This window comes from Manis javanica, chromosome 1 (genome assembly GCF_040802235.1).
Source record: "Manis javanica isolate MJ-LG chromosome 1, MJ_LKY, whole genome shotgun sequence".
In the NCBI taxonomy this organism is placed as follows: domain Eukaryota; kingdom Metazoa; phylum Chordata; class Mammalia; order Pholidota; family Manidae; genus Manis; species Manis javanica.
Window position 1 is genome coordinate 121,432,547 of NC_133156.1, and position 14,138 is coordinate 121,446,684.

General features: G+C 35.1%; 1 protein-coding gene across 2 annotated transcripts in view; it reads right to left on the reverse strand.

Annotated features, from left to right (window-relative positions):
- WDR70 (WD repeat domain 70) overlaps positions 1 to 14,138 on the reverse strand; it is a 377,617-nt gene that overhangs the window by 340,491 nt on the left and 22,988 nt on the right. For both annotated transcript variants that reach the window (XM_073236962.1, XM_037002306.2), the window contains exon 5: positions 9,173 to 9,365. In XM_073236962.1, the coding sequence (XP_073093063.1) occupies positions 9,173 to 9,365 (193 nt within the window). The remainder of the gene's footprint in view (positions 1 to 9,172; positions 9,366 to 14,138) is intronic.

Consider the following 14,138-nt stretch of genomic DNA (forward strand, 5'->3'; position numbering starts at 1 on the left):
TCATCTAAGATTGAGAATAAGATATGGATGCCCACTCTACCCACTTTTACTCAACATAGTTCTGGAGGTCCTAGCCACGGCAATCAGACAACACAAAGAAATAAAAGGTATCCAGATTGGCAAGGAAGAAGTTAAACTGTCCCTGTTTGCAAATGACATGATATTCTACATAAAAAACCCTAAAGAATCCACTCCAAAACTACTAGATCTAATATCTGAATTCAGCAAAGTTGTGGAATACAAAAATGCCCAGAAATCTGTTGCACTTGTATACACTAATGATAAACTAGCAGAAAGAGAAATCAGGAAAATAATTCCATTCAGAATTGCATCAATAAGAATAAAATACCTAGGATTAAACCTAACCAAGGAAGTGAAAGGCCTATACTCTGAAAATTACAAGACACTCGTGAGAGAAATTAAAGAAGATACCAATAAAATGAAACACATCTTGTGCTCATAGATAGGAAAAATGGTCATCCTGCCTAAAGCTATCTTCAGATTCAATGCAATTCCTGTCAAAATTACAACAGCATTCTTCAATGAACTAGAGCAAATAGTTCTAAACTTAATATGGGACCACAAAAGACCCCAAATAGCCAAAGCAATCCTGAGAAGGAAGAATAAAGCTAGGGGTATTACGCTCCCCACTTCAAGCTCTACTACAAAGCCTCAGTAATCAAGACAATTTGGTACTGTCACAAGAACAGACGCATAGACCAATGGAACAGGCTAGAGAGGCCTCACATAAACCCAAGCATATATGTTCAATTAATATATGATAAAGGAGCCATGGACATACAATGGGGAAATGACAACTTCTTCAACAACTGGTGTTGGCAAAACTGAACAGCTACATGCAAGGGAATGAAACTGGATTATTGTTTAACCCCATACACTAAAGTAAACTCGAAATTGGTCAAAGACCTGAATGTAAGTCATGAAACCATAAAACTCTAAGAAGAAAACATTGGTAAAAATCTCTTGAATATAAACATGAGCAACTTTTTCCTGAACATATCACCTCGGGCAAGGGAAACAAAAGCAAAAATGAACAAATGGAACTACATCAAACTAAAAACCTTCTGTAAAGGAAAGGACACCATCAGTAGAACAAAAAGGCATCCTACAATATGGGAGAATATATTCATAAATGACATATCTGATAAGGTGTTAACATCAAAAATATATAAAGAGCTCACAGAACTCAACACCCAAAAAGCAAAAATCCCAATTAAAAAATGGGTGGTGGATCTGAACAGACACTTCTCCAAAGAAATTCAGACGGCCAACAGGCACATGAGAAAATGCTCCACATCACTAATCATCAGGAAAATGCAAATTAAAACCACAATGAGATATCACCTCACACCAACTAGGATGGCCAACATCCACAAGACCAACAACAACAAATGCTGACGAGGATGCAGAGAAAGGGGAACCCTCCTACACTGCTGGTGGGAATGTAAATTAGATCAACCATTCTGGAAAGTAGTATGGAAGTTCCTCAAAAAACTAAAAACAGAAATAACATTTGACCCAGAAATTCCACTCCTAGGAATTTACCTGAAGAAAACAAGATCCCAGATTCAAAAAGACATATGTACCCCTATGTTTATCACAGCACTATTTACAATACCCAAGATACGGAAGCAACCTCAGTGTCCATCAGTAGATGAATGGATAAAGAAGATGTGGTACATATACACAATGGAATATTATTCAGCCATAAGAAGAAAACAAATCCTCCCATTTGCAACAACATGGATAAAGCTAGACGGTATTATTCAGTGAAATAAGCCAGGTGGAGAAAGACAAGTACCAAATGATTCCATTCACTTGTGGAGTGTAACAACAAAGGAAAACTGAAGGAACAAAACAGCAGCAGACTCACAGAATCCAAGAAGAGACTAGCGGTTACCAAAAGGAAAGATGTGGAAAGAGTGGGTGGGGAGGGAGGGAGGGAGAAGGGGATTAGAAAGCATTATGATTAACACACATAATATAGGTGGATCACCGGGAAGGCAATATAGCACAGAGAAGACTGGACAGTGACTGCAATGGGGTATGGGGGGGACTTGATAATATGGGTGAATGTAGTAACCACAATGTTGCTCATGTGAAACCTTCATAAGATTGTATATCAATGATACCTTAATTAATTAAAATTAATAAAATCTCCAGTCACTGGAGATGTTGGTTCAAAAAATTGTTTGTGTTTGAGTCTTTTTGTTTTAGGTAGAGTCATTCTATAACCAAAATACTCTCACTTCCTTTCTAACATGTAGTCTTAATTATTTCAGTTTGACTTGTTTAATTGACAAAACTGTCTAGAATAATATAACAATATGACAGTTCTCACCTTTATTTCTTATTCTAAAGGAAGTACCTTTAATGTTCCTTAATTATTTATAATATTGAATGCTGGTATGAAGCATGATTGAATTATTTATATGGTACAAAAGTTTCATTTGATTTCAGTTTTAAGTGTTTTTATTAGAAATCATGTTAAAAATTTTTAAGTCACTTTTTGCTATATATATAAAATAGATGACCAGAATGATAGATATCAGGCACCATTCTAAGGGTTTTATATACATTCATTTACTCATTAAATCATCCACAGAACTCTAGTTGAGTGTTTTATTAGCCCAATTTACAGAGGAAAAAAACCCACAGATCACAAATAGTAATTCAAAGAATTAAGTAATTCTCCCCAAGTCACACAACTTGAAAGTCAAAGAACTCCATCTGGCTCCAAATCCATTTTAATCACTACTCTGTATCACCTCCTTGTAACTATATTTTACTTCCTTTTATTGCCTGGATTTCCATTACAGTACTCTAGTGAACAGTGGACACTGGCAGACAACTTAAATGCCTTTTGATGTTGAAGTGATATTGCATTCACTAATGTGGTATTAATGGAGATGGAGAGAAATGGGGAGATCTGGTATATAATTTGGATATAGAGCTAATGAATCTTGTTAATGAATTAGAGATCAGATACGAGGTAGGAGGCAAAGAGAGGCATCAACGATGATGATTGAGTTGTGTGGCCCACCCAGAGAAAATATTTAGAACTCTTGTTTCCCATGTTTTTTATTCATTTTATTTACAGTCCTGGTTTTCTATTTTACTTCAGTCTTTCTAATGTATGCTTTCTTACAGCATTTCACTTCATTAAATCCTTTTTGGAACAAGATAAGATACAAGTTTATTCACTAATACCTAAGACTTAATTTATATTCATGTTCAGTACTATTCTGTTTGGAGTTTTTTTTTCTATTCTAGATTTTTTAATTATGATCTGAATTGCCTTACAATGAAGTACTGTTACCTTAATGACATGGGATATTGCCTACAAAATAATTACTTCTAAAAAGAAGGATATGGAATTGCTGCCTTGTTTGTTGTTGACAATGAAGCCACTTTGAAGTTTTCATATAAAACTTATATAAGAATATTCTTTCTCCCCAGTTGCTTAGAAACAATATTTGTTTTGATTATTTTATGAAAAATGTATCTTCCATCATACATGATGGTTGATATCTCTTGAAGTGTTAGTGTTTACTGTTTCTGAAGAAGACATGGAAGAGATGGTAAGTTCCTGGCCTCTTGAATTGTACTCGTTTTTTATATTTTTTAGGCCTACCTTGAATTATACCTATTAAATAATCATAAAAATCATATTCTGTGAAGGGCTATGAGTAGGTAGATATTCTAGGAATTGAGCCAGTAGCTCTGAGAGTTTTTTTTTATTATTGAAACTATATTAGTAAGTATCGAGCCTTAAGAATGTTCATTTCCTTTAGATTCAGTAATATCATTTCTGTGATTCTGTCCTGAGGACACTTGGAAAAAGCTTTATGCACAAAAATGTTTATCACAGTACTACTTATAATAGTGATTTTCTAGAATGTGTTTCATGAAACATTATCTGGGGAAGGTGGGTGATGAAATTGGATCCTTCACATCTGTTTTCATTTGAGGAAACTGTTGAAAGCATGGTCATCTCACTGATGACACCAAGAAACTGATTTCCTTGTATTAAGTGCACTTCATATAATTGTAATAAGATGACTTTCCAGAAAATTAAATCATAACTTACAGAGATACTAATATAGTTAACCTATGACTCTGTCACTGTTTAAGTAAACAGCCACAAATGGACTGGGAAAAGGTGCAGCCACAGATAGATTGGAGACAGACTTACTTGTGGAGCCCTTTTGTTACAACAAAGATTGCAGGTGTTGAGCAGGTTCTATCCCAGTCCTATGAATTCCATCTCCACATTACAGAGCCTAAGCAAATGCATTGTTTAATTGTATGAAAGGCAATTCTTATATTAAGACTCAAAACCACTGGTTAAAAATGTTATTTTTAAAAATATTTTTCCATTACAAGTTTCATTAATACTTGGTGAAATATTTAGCACTCAAGTATGTGAACCTGGCTATTTTCCTACTGAGTAGAATATCTCTCTAAAAAGCCACAGTGCTTTGCAAGTTTCTGAGCAACAAAATAATCAAACTGTATTTGGAAATCCCCAGACGGAGTCCTGCCTGCTGTCGTGGTTTCTTTTCCTTCATTTAAGGAATGAGTATTACTATTTGCAATGTGACTCACATTACAAATAGTTTAATCTTAAAGCAATGAGGAAAAGGGATTGAAAAGGAAGATGCTAGAGGCAAAGAGACAAGCTAAGTGACTACAGTAAAAGTTTATGTGGGAAAAAAAAGCCTTAGTTTAATCTTAGATGCTGAAGTTAGAATATTGTTGGAAACTAAATATGGACATGTTTCATGGGGGTTAGAAAGCTGGATCTGAAGTTGAAATGAGATAGGGCAATGCCTCTAGCTGCTCTGAGTGAAGAGGAGTCAGAAAGACAAAAAATGTAAGACACTCCACCAGGCCAAATATGAAATTATAAGGCAGGCAAAGACTGATCCTCAGGGAATGCTTAGGGTTGGGGAAATGTAGGAAATATGAAATAGTAAAAGAGACTCTGGGAGAAATGTAGGCACCATAGGAGCAGGGATTTGTCTGCTTTATTCATTGCTGTATCCCCAACATCTGGAAAGTACCCGACACATTAAGAGGTGCTCAATAAATATCTATTGAATAAAGAGATAGGCAGCAAACCAGTAGTATAAAAATATGGCAAAGAAAGAAGTCAACACTGTCCAATATTGCGAGGTACAGAATGAGAATTCAGAAAGTGTCTTTGGAGTTGGCTATTTGGATTTTGTCACCAAGGAACCTCTGTGAGAAGAGTTTCAGTGAAATGGTAAGGGCAGAAACTGACAATAAAGATTTAAAGGAGAAAATGTTTGGTGACAAATTAGAGGTGTCAAATATAGATATTGCTTTCAAAACACTTGGCAATAAAGAGAAAAAAGAAGGTTGACAGTAGCTCTGAGGAAAACCTGAGTTTAAAAAGTTCAGTATGTTTGCAAGCTTAGAGCCAGGAGCAAGTAGAAAGGAAAAGGCTGAAAGCACTTTGGAAAAAAAAGACACAAAAGGTTGATACTGAAGAATCCAAGCATATGAGAAAAAAGGAGAGGAAATCAAGAGCACCTACAGAATGGTTAAGCCTTGATAAGTAGATGGGACAATTTTGATATATCCCAAATTGTAAAAATATAACTAGTCCTGATATATAAAATAATATCTTATAAATCTCTTATAATTTTGCTTAGAAGTAACTCAAACTGATTTCCTGAGAGAACTAAATTCAGTTTCTGAATCAACAAAGAATTACTAGGCCCTAAGTCCACCAATCATAAAACCAAGATTCTTTCAAAGACCAGAAACATTTTAACTCAATGGTGAAACATATGCCAAACACTGCTATGCAAATTACCATAAATGAATTACACTTAATAGCCTATCTAGATGCCACAAACCTGGTGTTTATCAACTTTCTTTGCTAGGCAAGTTGATTTTTCCATAAGCCTAAATCTAATCTTGTACACTGTGCCTTTATTTCTGCCATTCACTCTGTAGACAGGCTGTGGCCTACACCCACCATACCCGTCAAAATGGAACCCTCTACAAAGCTCATTCAAATTCCACCTCCCAAAAGCATTTCTTCTCTCTACTACTCTGTGGACTTGATTTCGTAAACCTCATTTTTCCACTTTCCCCTATTAAAACTCAGCCATGCACTAACCACATATTTCATCACCATACTTGCATACATTTGGGCTTTCACTACAGCAATTTTTTCCCTGCTTGCAAAACCCTTCTTTCCTCCATTCTGTTCCCCAGCCCCTTGTCAATCATGCAAATGTGTATTGGTCAGCTCAGACTACCTAAGAAAATACCACAGACTGGGTGGCTTAAACATCAGAATTTTATTTTCTCATAGTTCTGAAAGCTGGAAGTCCATGATCAAGGTTTCAGCAAATTTGTTTTCTGGTGAGAGCTTTCTTCTTGGCTTCTAGACATCCACATCATTACTATGTTATATGCAGACCTAGCTCCCTGGTGTCTCTCTTCTTACAAGGACACTATCAGATCATGCCTCACTCTTATGACCTAATTTAACCTTAATTACTTTCAAAGACGCTCATATCCCAACACAGCCACACTGGGGGGTTAGGGCTTCAACACATGAATTTGGGGCCATACAAACAAACATTCAGTACGTAACATTCTCACACTTCATAGATCAACCTATATCTTTTACTCTGTGAACTACCCAAAATAATTAAGCACATTCTTCTCACATCCAGAGCACATTGTGACCTAGATGTGTGCTTCTTGTTGTTGTTTCTGATTTTTCATGTGTGCTTGGAAAACAAAATGTTGGATGAGGGTTCTATATATATTTAATAAAGCATATGCATATAAAGTGTTCAAATCTATAAATGTTGTCTTAAAAATTTCTGAATATCCCATTATAACTATAGATTTGTCCCTTTCTCTTTGTAATTCTGTCAATTTTTGCTTTAAATACATTGTGTTAAATTCACAGAGGTTAAGGACTGCCAAATTTTCCGAAAAATAAATTGTTCCTTTTACAGTTAGGTAATGACACTCATTCTGTTAATTAGGTTTATAACCTAAAGATTATTTTGTTTTACATTAATTTTATAATATTAGTCAATTATCCTCTGATTAGTATTTTCCTGCTATATTGTCTTCTATTCCTCTTCAACTTTTCCATGTCATTTCATTTAAAGTGTATCACTCATAAATAGAGTATGCCTGAAATTTTTAACCCAATCTGAGAATTTTTGTCTTTTAAGTGGCAATTTGACTCCATTTACCTCTATTGTGAATTCTGATATATGCATATTCATGCCTACTATCTTATTTTGTGACCTCTATTTACCAAGATTTTCCTCTACTTCTTTTTTCTCCTGCCCTGCCTTATTGGAATAATTGAGTTTTCAAGGATGAATGATGCTTATCCAGAGTACCACAGTAGAAGTGAAACAGAAAATAATAGGGTGCATTTTCTGTTGAGATTTTAAAAACAATAATAAAATCAACTGAAGATGAACCTACTTTAAATGATCACCATTTGTTGGTAATTCTAAAAACGTCAGTTTAGAAATATGTTTTTGTTGATTTTTGCTACAATTAATGCTAAGTTTTGACAATCATAAGCTTCAAATTAGCGTATTGTTTTTAATAATCATTGTATTCTACACAAAGTTAATTTGGAGAACTCCCACTTACACGTCTACACCAGAAACTATCATATACATACTAAGCTACATGCGTTTACAGATAATGTTAATGGTTCAGAATCATTCAAGCCTGCTTCAAGGGTAGTTTCATATCTTCAATCCCTTTGTACAGGATTGTAAATGTTTCTGCATTTAAATAGCAGATGCAAAACAAACTGATTATTAAGACAAAGAAACAAATCTTGAGTATCCTCTATTCAGTTATTTCTTTGAATGCCAGGAGATAAAAACAAACTATGATAGACTAGGCTGGCAGAAGAATTCAGGAGGACAGTGTTTGAATGCCTCAATTGCTTTCATCAAAAACACTCCAAAGCAATGGGTCCTTTAACTACAATATTTGTCATTATTTAGCCATTTTCTCTAATTTTTATAGAAGAAACATTAGAAGTTTTTACCAAATGTAATAGAAAATTATGAATTTTCTAGAAAACATATTTCAGTGAAAATATTTCAAGGACAGATTTTTTTTAAAGCCACTAGAACTGATATAAAAAGAAAAAGATATAGTCAACATTGCAGTTTGGGGAATATATTATAAAACAAGATTTTTAATGAAACTGCCAAAATTTATACTTACGTGCCTCTTCTAATTTTACATATACACAGCACATTATATGTGTGTGCACGTGGATATATATACACACACACACACACACACATCTGTCATTTCAGGTGAAAAAATTTTTCAAAATTAAAATTAAAAGCTTTTTTTAATTAACTATGAACAAACATATATTGACAAATTTGGTATACTGGGTACTGAACATGAATATACAATGTCCATTTCATAAAGTCACTAACAGATTTGCAAAAGCTGTCAGTTTTTTCAATGATCATCATTTGTTTCATTTCATAGTTATTACTGAAAATAATCTGTCACACCAAAGAGAATGATATTAACAAATGGTCCACTATACATGCCAAACACACAAAGCATACCAATGGTTTTCCTTATATTGTTTTATTTTACTATTTTGGAGGTTACAAATTTATTTCTATTCTTTTGGGCAGCTATTCTTAAAATTGTTAACTTACATACATGACTTAAACTAATATGAAGTTAACTTGTATCTCTAACCTGCTCTCAAATAATACAAGGATACTTCAAAATGAATGAACTAATTCCACTCTCCCATCTTCTACATTATTGTTCACAGTAATCTTAGATCCACTTTGTTTTTCAATCCCACCAAATTTATCCATCATTTACAACTCAATGGTTACCTACATTTTACAAAATGTTTAGTAATTTAATTTATTTTCAACACACTGCTTCCTGATCTCCATTTATTATTTTTGAGTTCTTCCTTGTTCTCAAAGTACATCCTTCAGAGTTCTTTCAACAAGGGCTATCAGTAGTAAACCCAGATTTTTTTTTAATTTGCTCTCACTCATGAATACAGTTTGGCAGGTAACTGATCTCTAAACTACTCCACTGACTTCTTAAATTACCAATGAATACTTACTTCTTCCTCTTCTGAATCACCATCATCATCATCTTCTTCTTCTTCTTCACCAAGAGGTGGAGGTAAAGGACCAATGATATCTTCCTCCATATGATTAACTGGTTCTTCCACCATTTTAAGGGGTAAAGGAGGGCCAATTAACTCATCAGAAGAAGAATCAGAACTCTCCTCAGTTTCACTGCTGCTTGTATCCCTGAAAATACAGAAACAGAAACTCTTTGCCTCTGCTTCAACAAAGAATACACTCTCAAGATAGAACTGACTTCTCAGGAAACCCTGCCTCTCCTTTAACAACTGAGTTTTTATCTAATTAAATTAAAATAACTTTGATTTGTTAAATTTATAATGCAAATATTAGGTCAAATGTTTTTATATTAAGAAGGTAAAAAACTTATTTTATCTACTTCTACTACCCAAACATAAATTAAAATCAGAGATAAAAGGTCACAGCAATTTTAATATCAGAAGCCTATTAGATCATCTTCACACATGAAGACCCAGCAGAACAACTAGAATGTGGAAGAAAAATATAAAATACTGTATCTATATAAGAAAACCACTGAGATAACCAATACCTCTATTTACTATTTGAATCCAATCACTGTTTGCCACAGGAGCAAATAAAGCCAGTAATGTAAAAAAGTTAATATTACTCCCAAAATGTTTCAATATATTTTCTGAAATACAAATTATTTCTCAGTTCTAATCCAAGTTTGCTGAGTTGATAAAATACTAAATGTGGCATTTATGGATTCTAAAAATATGTTTACTATAGGGAGTATCATACTGATTCCCACCTATCTTTCTACCCAGAACACATGAGAAATGTAGCACACTCTCCTTAGGTCTTTATCAAATACCTCCAGGCATTCTGAAAGCCACCACCATCCACCTCCTATCCCATCCCAAAGGATAGAGAACTGCATTCTCAATTGTATCAATTAATCTATCAAATATGTTATAGGAGTCCAAGTGTCATTACCTTATAATAAAGTGTTTTAAGTAAGCTCCATGAAAGAAGAAATTTGTGTCTATTGTGTTCACTGCTGTGCCTCACATATAATAGTCACTCAATATTTACTGAAGAAAAAATGGGATTTTTCTTATTTTCACCTAGGTTTAATATTAAAAGAAATACATTCTCAGTTACTTGATATCCTTATACAAAAGTAGGAGCTAGCAAAGCCCCATAGAGTTTCTCTTTGTTTTTACAATGGTCTAGCTCACTGAGCTCTAGCCCCACATGCCTTCTTTCTGATTGAATATGTTAAATTTGGTTCAGCATAAGGACCTTTGCACTTGCAATTCCCTCTACTGGAACTGACTGTTACACAGCCTTTTTCTAATCATGGGTCTCCTCAAACGTCACCTCCTCAAAGAAGCCTTCAAGGACCGCCTTTCTAAATGTACAGACACACCCCTATCAGTCACCATTACCCTAATCACCTTACTTTGATAATCTTTATTACACACATTACATACTGATCCTCTTTGATTGGTTACTTAGTTGTTTATAATCTCTTATCCATCCCCAAAATGCCCCACAACAATATGAGCTCAGAGATCTCATCTGATTTGCTAATTGCTGTATCCCCAGTGCCTAAAGCAGTGCCTAACCCTCAGCAGATGTTCAATAAGTAATAGCTGAGTAACTGAATAAATTTGTATTAAAGTATTCATACTTCCAAATTTTCTCTTTGTGATTAAATCACAAATTTCCAAATGTACTGGTTTAGAAGTCAGACTTTCTTAATGCAAAATTATTCAAGGACAGAATGCTGAAAACTAAAATGTTATCCTTAGCACCTATGCTTTAACTGAGTTAACTAGTTCAGAAGTGAGCACTAAACTGAGAACTAAATGGATCTATGTTGATTTCATAGCTGATTATGCAGGCCTAATACCCAAATCAAACTGTATGGAATGCATCAGTTCTATGCAGCTTCTAATTCCATTTCTGTCTTTTTGCTTCTAATGTACCCAAGCTGACAAAATTAACAATTTTTAACATATTGTCAATATTCTGAAAAGCAAAGCCCATGAAATTTTGTCCAAAAATGTCCCTGACAGAAAACAGAACACATTCCATGTGTAAAAATATGCCTTGATTCAATGTGGTGCCACAATATGAAGAAGCACAGCCTGAGAAACAATATGTACTGGATGAGAAAACAGTTAAGAGTCAAATTCTAATTTTTCCTCGGCTAACTTTGAAAAAAAAGAGTTTAGTTAAGCATTAAAGATATACAGTTACACAATTTCAATTTAGGAACTAAATTCATGAACAAAAATCATTGTTTCTAGCACTAATTTTATTTAAAAGAAATGCAAATGTCTTAAATGATTCCTACCTTACAAATATGGAACACAGCTATTATTCCCAGAAATGACAATTTCTTCCAAGTATCTGACTTCTGAATGGGAACTTACATCTGTACACTAATTTTTTAAGGCCAATAAAAGTGGTAATCTTAGAAGACTGTTTTTCTCTAAACCAAATTTTAACATTGTAGATTTTCAAAAACTTATTTCTATGTTTTGGGAAACAGATTCTCAATGTAGGACAAAAAATAACTTGAAACTCACTTAAAATATACAGGGTTGAATGAATTTCAGCCAGAAGATCAGGACAGCAATTCCAGAACTGAATTCAAATTATCACAAGAAATGATTAAGTACATATTTTAAAAAGTGAAAAAAATGATCACCATGTAATGAATGCTGAATACCCATACAATAAAATAGAAAACTACCCTGGATTCATATCTTCCATTACACACAACCAAAAGAAGTCGAACCTCTACCACACACCAAATACAGAATTAACTCAAAATAGATCAATACCCAAAATATAAGAGCTACAACGATAAAGCTCTTAGAAGAAAACAGAAGGAACTCTTCATGACCTATAATTTGACAATGGATTCTTAGATACAACAGCACAAGCATGAACAATAAAAAGAAAAAATAGAGTAGTTGGACTTTCTGAGAACTAAAAACTTTTGCACATAAAAGGACATTAAGAAAGTGAAAAAAATTTATAGAAAGGGAAAAAATATTTGCAAGTCATATATATGTAAAGGTTTAGTAATCAGAATATGTAAAGAACTCCTACAACTCAACAACATAAGACAAACAACCCAATTTAAAAATAAGCAAAGTACTTGAATAGGCATATCTCCAAAGAAGATAAACAAATGGCCAGTAAGCATATCAAAAATGCTCAACATCATGAAGACATTAGGGAAATGAAAATAAAAACCACAATGAGATACTACTTTACACCTACTAAAATGGCTACAGTAAAAACAAAACAAAATGGAAAATAACAAGTGTGACAAGAATGTGGAGAAACTGGAACTTGTACATTGCTTGTAGGTATGTAAAATGGTGCACCCAATAGGGAAAACAGTTTGGCAGTTTACATGAAATTTCCTTATGACCCAGAAATACCACTCTTAGTTATATAAAAAATTATAAACAAAAACTCAAACAGGTATTTGTTTGCCACTGTTCAGTGAACTCACAACACCCAAAAGGTGGAACTAAAACAAATGTTCATCAACAAATGAATGGATAAACAAACTGTGGTACATACATACAATAGAACACTATTCAGACATTTAAGGAATGAATTTCTGATACAAGTGGAGACTTGAAAACATTATGCAACATGATAAAAGCCAGACACAAAAAGATAAATATTGTATGGTTCCATTTATATGAAATAGGCAAATTCATGGAGTCATAAAGTAAATTATACATTAGCAGCAGCTAAGGGGAGAAGAGAATGGGAAGTTACCGCTTAATGGTTCAAGTTTCTGTTTGGAGTCAATATGATCAAACACATGGAAAAGTGGTTTGTACAATGAAGTGTTGTATAATTAAGACTGTTTAAAAAGATCAGGTAGAGAGGAGCCAAGATGGCAGCATGAGTAGAGCAGCGGAAATCTCCTCCCAAAACCACATATATTTTTGAAAATACAACAAAGAAAACTCTTCCTAAAAGAGAGACCAGAAGACACAGGACAACAGCCAGACCACATCCACACCTGCGAGAACCCAACACCTCATGAAAGGGGTAAGATACAAACCCCGGCCCGGCAGAACCGGAATGCCCCACACCCCAGCTCCGGGCGGGAGGAGAGGAGTCGGAGCAGGGAGGGAGAGGGAGACCAGGACTGCTACAGAGCCAGCCCTGGTCATCCGCACCAGAGCGCAGACACACTCCATGCATGGGGTGCTGGAAACTAGGGAAACAGGACAGTAAGACCTGTGAGCAGGTCCCTGCAGACAGTGCACCTGGGACAAAGAAAAGCAAGTGCTTTTTGGAAGTCTTAAAGGAACAGGGACCCCACAGCTGGACAGAAGCATCCTGGGACACATAGTCCAGCACCAGGGAATCTGGGGAACTCTGGGCACTCTAACCCCCTGGGCAGCAGGGAGCATAGAGGCCCCTCACGGACATAAATAGCCTCCCAGCCATTCCCCCTCCAATGCGGCTCCACGATATCGGGCCAGCAGTCCAAGGCAGGTCACGCCCAAAGCAACAGCAGAGATAAACTCCATTGCAGCCGGACAACAATCAGAAGCCCTTTCTGCGCACAGCTGCACAGCACAAGCCACTAGAGGTCACTATTCTCCCAGGAGAAGAAGACCACAAACCAACAAGAAGGGAAGTTCTTCCAGCCGTCACTCGTGCCAGCTCTGCAAAACCATCTCTACCACCATGAAAAGGCAAAATTACAGGCAGACAAAGATAACAGAGACAACAGCAGAGAAGGAGACAGACCTAACCAGTCTTCCTGAAAAAGAATTCAACATAAAAATCATAAACATGCTGACGGACATGCAGAGAAATATACAAGAGCTAAGGGATGAAGTCCGGAGGGAGATTACAGATGCCAGGAAGGAGACTGCAGAAGGGAAACAAACTCTGGAAGGATTTATAAGCAGAATGGATAAG